The 1,384-nt window shown below is 56.9% G+C and overlaps 1 protein-coding gene across 1 annotated transcript in view; it reads left to right on the forward strand.

Annotated features, from left to right (window-relative positions):
• The first annotated feature begins 615 nt into the window (after nt 1-615).
• Nucleotides 616-1,384, forward strand: part of SHISA9 (shisa family member 9) — a 262,273-nt gene continuing 261,504 nt past the window's right edge. Inside the window, exon 1 of the mRNA XM_015588575.2 lies at nt 616-678. Coding sequence (XP_015444061.1) covers nt 616-678 — 63 coding nt within the window. The remainder of the gene's footprint in view (nt 679-1,384) is intronic.

Here is a 1,384-nt window from a genome sequence, read left to right on the forward strand (position 1 = left end):
CACACTGTCCTATTTTGGGGACCCTATTATGATGAATCTGACGAATTTAGATTCAACAACCTCACACCTTGTCCAGGTGGGTTTGGGATATAATACAGCCCATAATTCAGTGAATCTTCCAGGTCTGGTATACTCCTGGATATGCTTGGTCAGTGTTGCCTGGTGGGTTTTTGCTGGAACAGGGTCATTCTTTGCAAGTCTTTGGGGAGAAAGTAGGTGATATTTCTTCAAAGAGAACTCCCTCTCATTTTGAGAACTTTGGAAAAGAGATTGGATAAAACCCTCCAGGTTTTTTCTATTAAGGGGACGCCAGTATGTCACTTTATATGTGGCCTAACTTCTTGGTTCTTTGAAAATGCCCCAGAAGCCCTTGACTGCAGCCAAATGGAGAGGAGAGTGGGGGAATATCATAAAACTGCAAATAGCCTAGCCGACTGCAAAGTGTATACTTAGTTAATGCAATTAAAAAACAAAACGCAGGGGCGTGTGGAGATCTAAATTTGGTGTAGCAGCTTTGGTACAAATCCTGCTTCGGGGGCTACTGGAGTCAAATTCAAGCCGAGGAGAGGAAGAAGTGGGAGATTTGGGAGAGGGCTGACGGATGGCTGGAATCGGATGAGCCGAGAGGGCGACGCGAGGCTGGCAGCCGAGGAAGCAAGGCCGGTTCCGCAGCGCCGGGTGAGGATGTCCGGGAGCCTCAGTGGGGACAGGGGCCAGCCGGTTCCGGAGAAGGACGCGCGGGCTCCAGGTCCGGGAGGGCGGCTGAAACTGGGTGCTCAGGCCTTGCACTGCACCAAATCTGGGTGCACAGAGGCGACACCGCGGTGTGCCCTCCTGTGGAGCACAGGGAACGCTGCGAGGGCTAAGAGAGACAGAAAGTGGCAGGTCCGGGGGTCTGGGACCTTCCGGGACATGCCATTGCCTCGGCTTTGGCGGCTGCCTCTCTTTACCCTCTGCGCTTCTTTGACTTCAGTTTAGCCCGAACCCCTCTCTGAGGATGCTTACCCCGGGCCCAGGGTCTTGCCTTCCCGCCTTCCCAGCTCAGCCTTGGTTCTCTCCTGGGCCCGAGCAGTTGACCGGTTCGGGTGGCGCCTCTAGCTGGGGGTGTGTGGGGGTGGGGGGAGGGCAAGGCGGCCCAGCGCACCTGGGAGGGGAGATCCTGATCAGACTGCGCCCCAGTCTGTCTTGGAGTGGAAGTCACCTAGTCTCTCCCTAATCCCTCCGAGTCACCCTTTCCCTGTTGGGCCGTATCGAGTCGCAGTTTCTGGGCCCGCGCCCCTGAGAAAGCCACGGGGGCAGCCGCCTGTGCTCTGGGAACAGGTCTGAGCCGCGCCTCCCGCCCAGAGAGGGCGCGGGAGGTCCCGCCGCGGTCTTCCACCTGCGA

This window comes from Pteropus alecto, unplaced genomic scaffold, assembly GCF_000325575.1.
Source record: "Pteropus alecto unplaced genomic scaffold, ASM32557v1 scaffold34, whole genome shotgun sequence".
Lineage (NCBI taxonomy): Eukaryota > Metazoa > Chordata > Mammalia > Chiroptera > Pteropodidae > Pteropus > Pteropus alecto.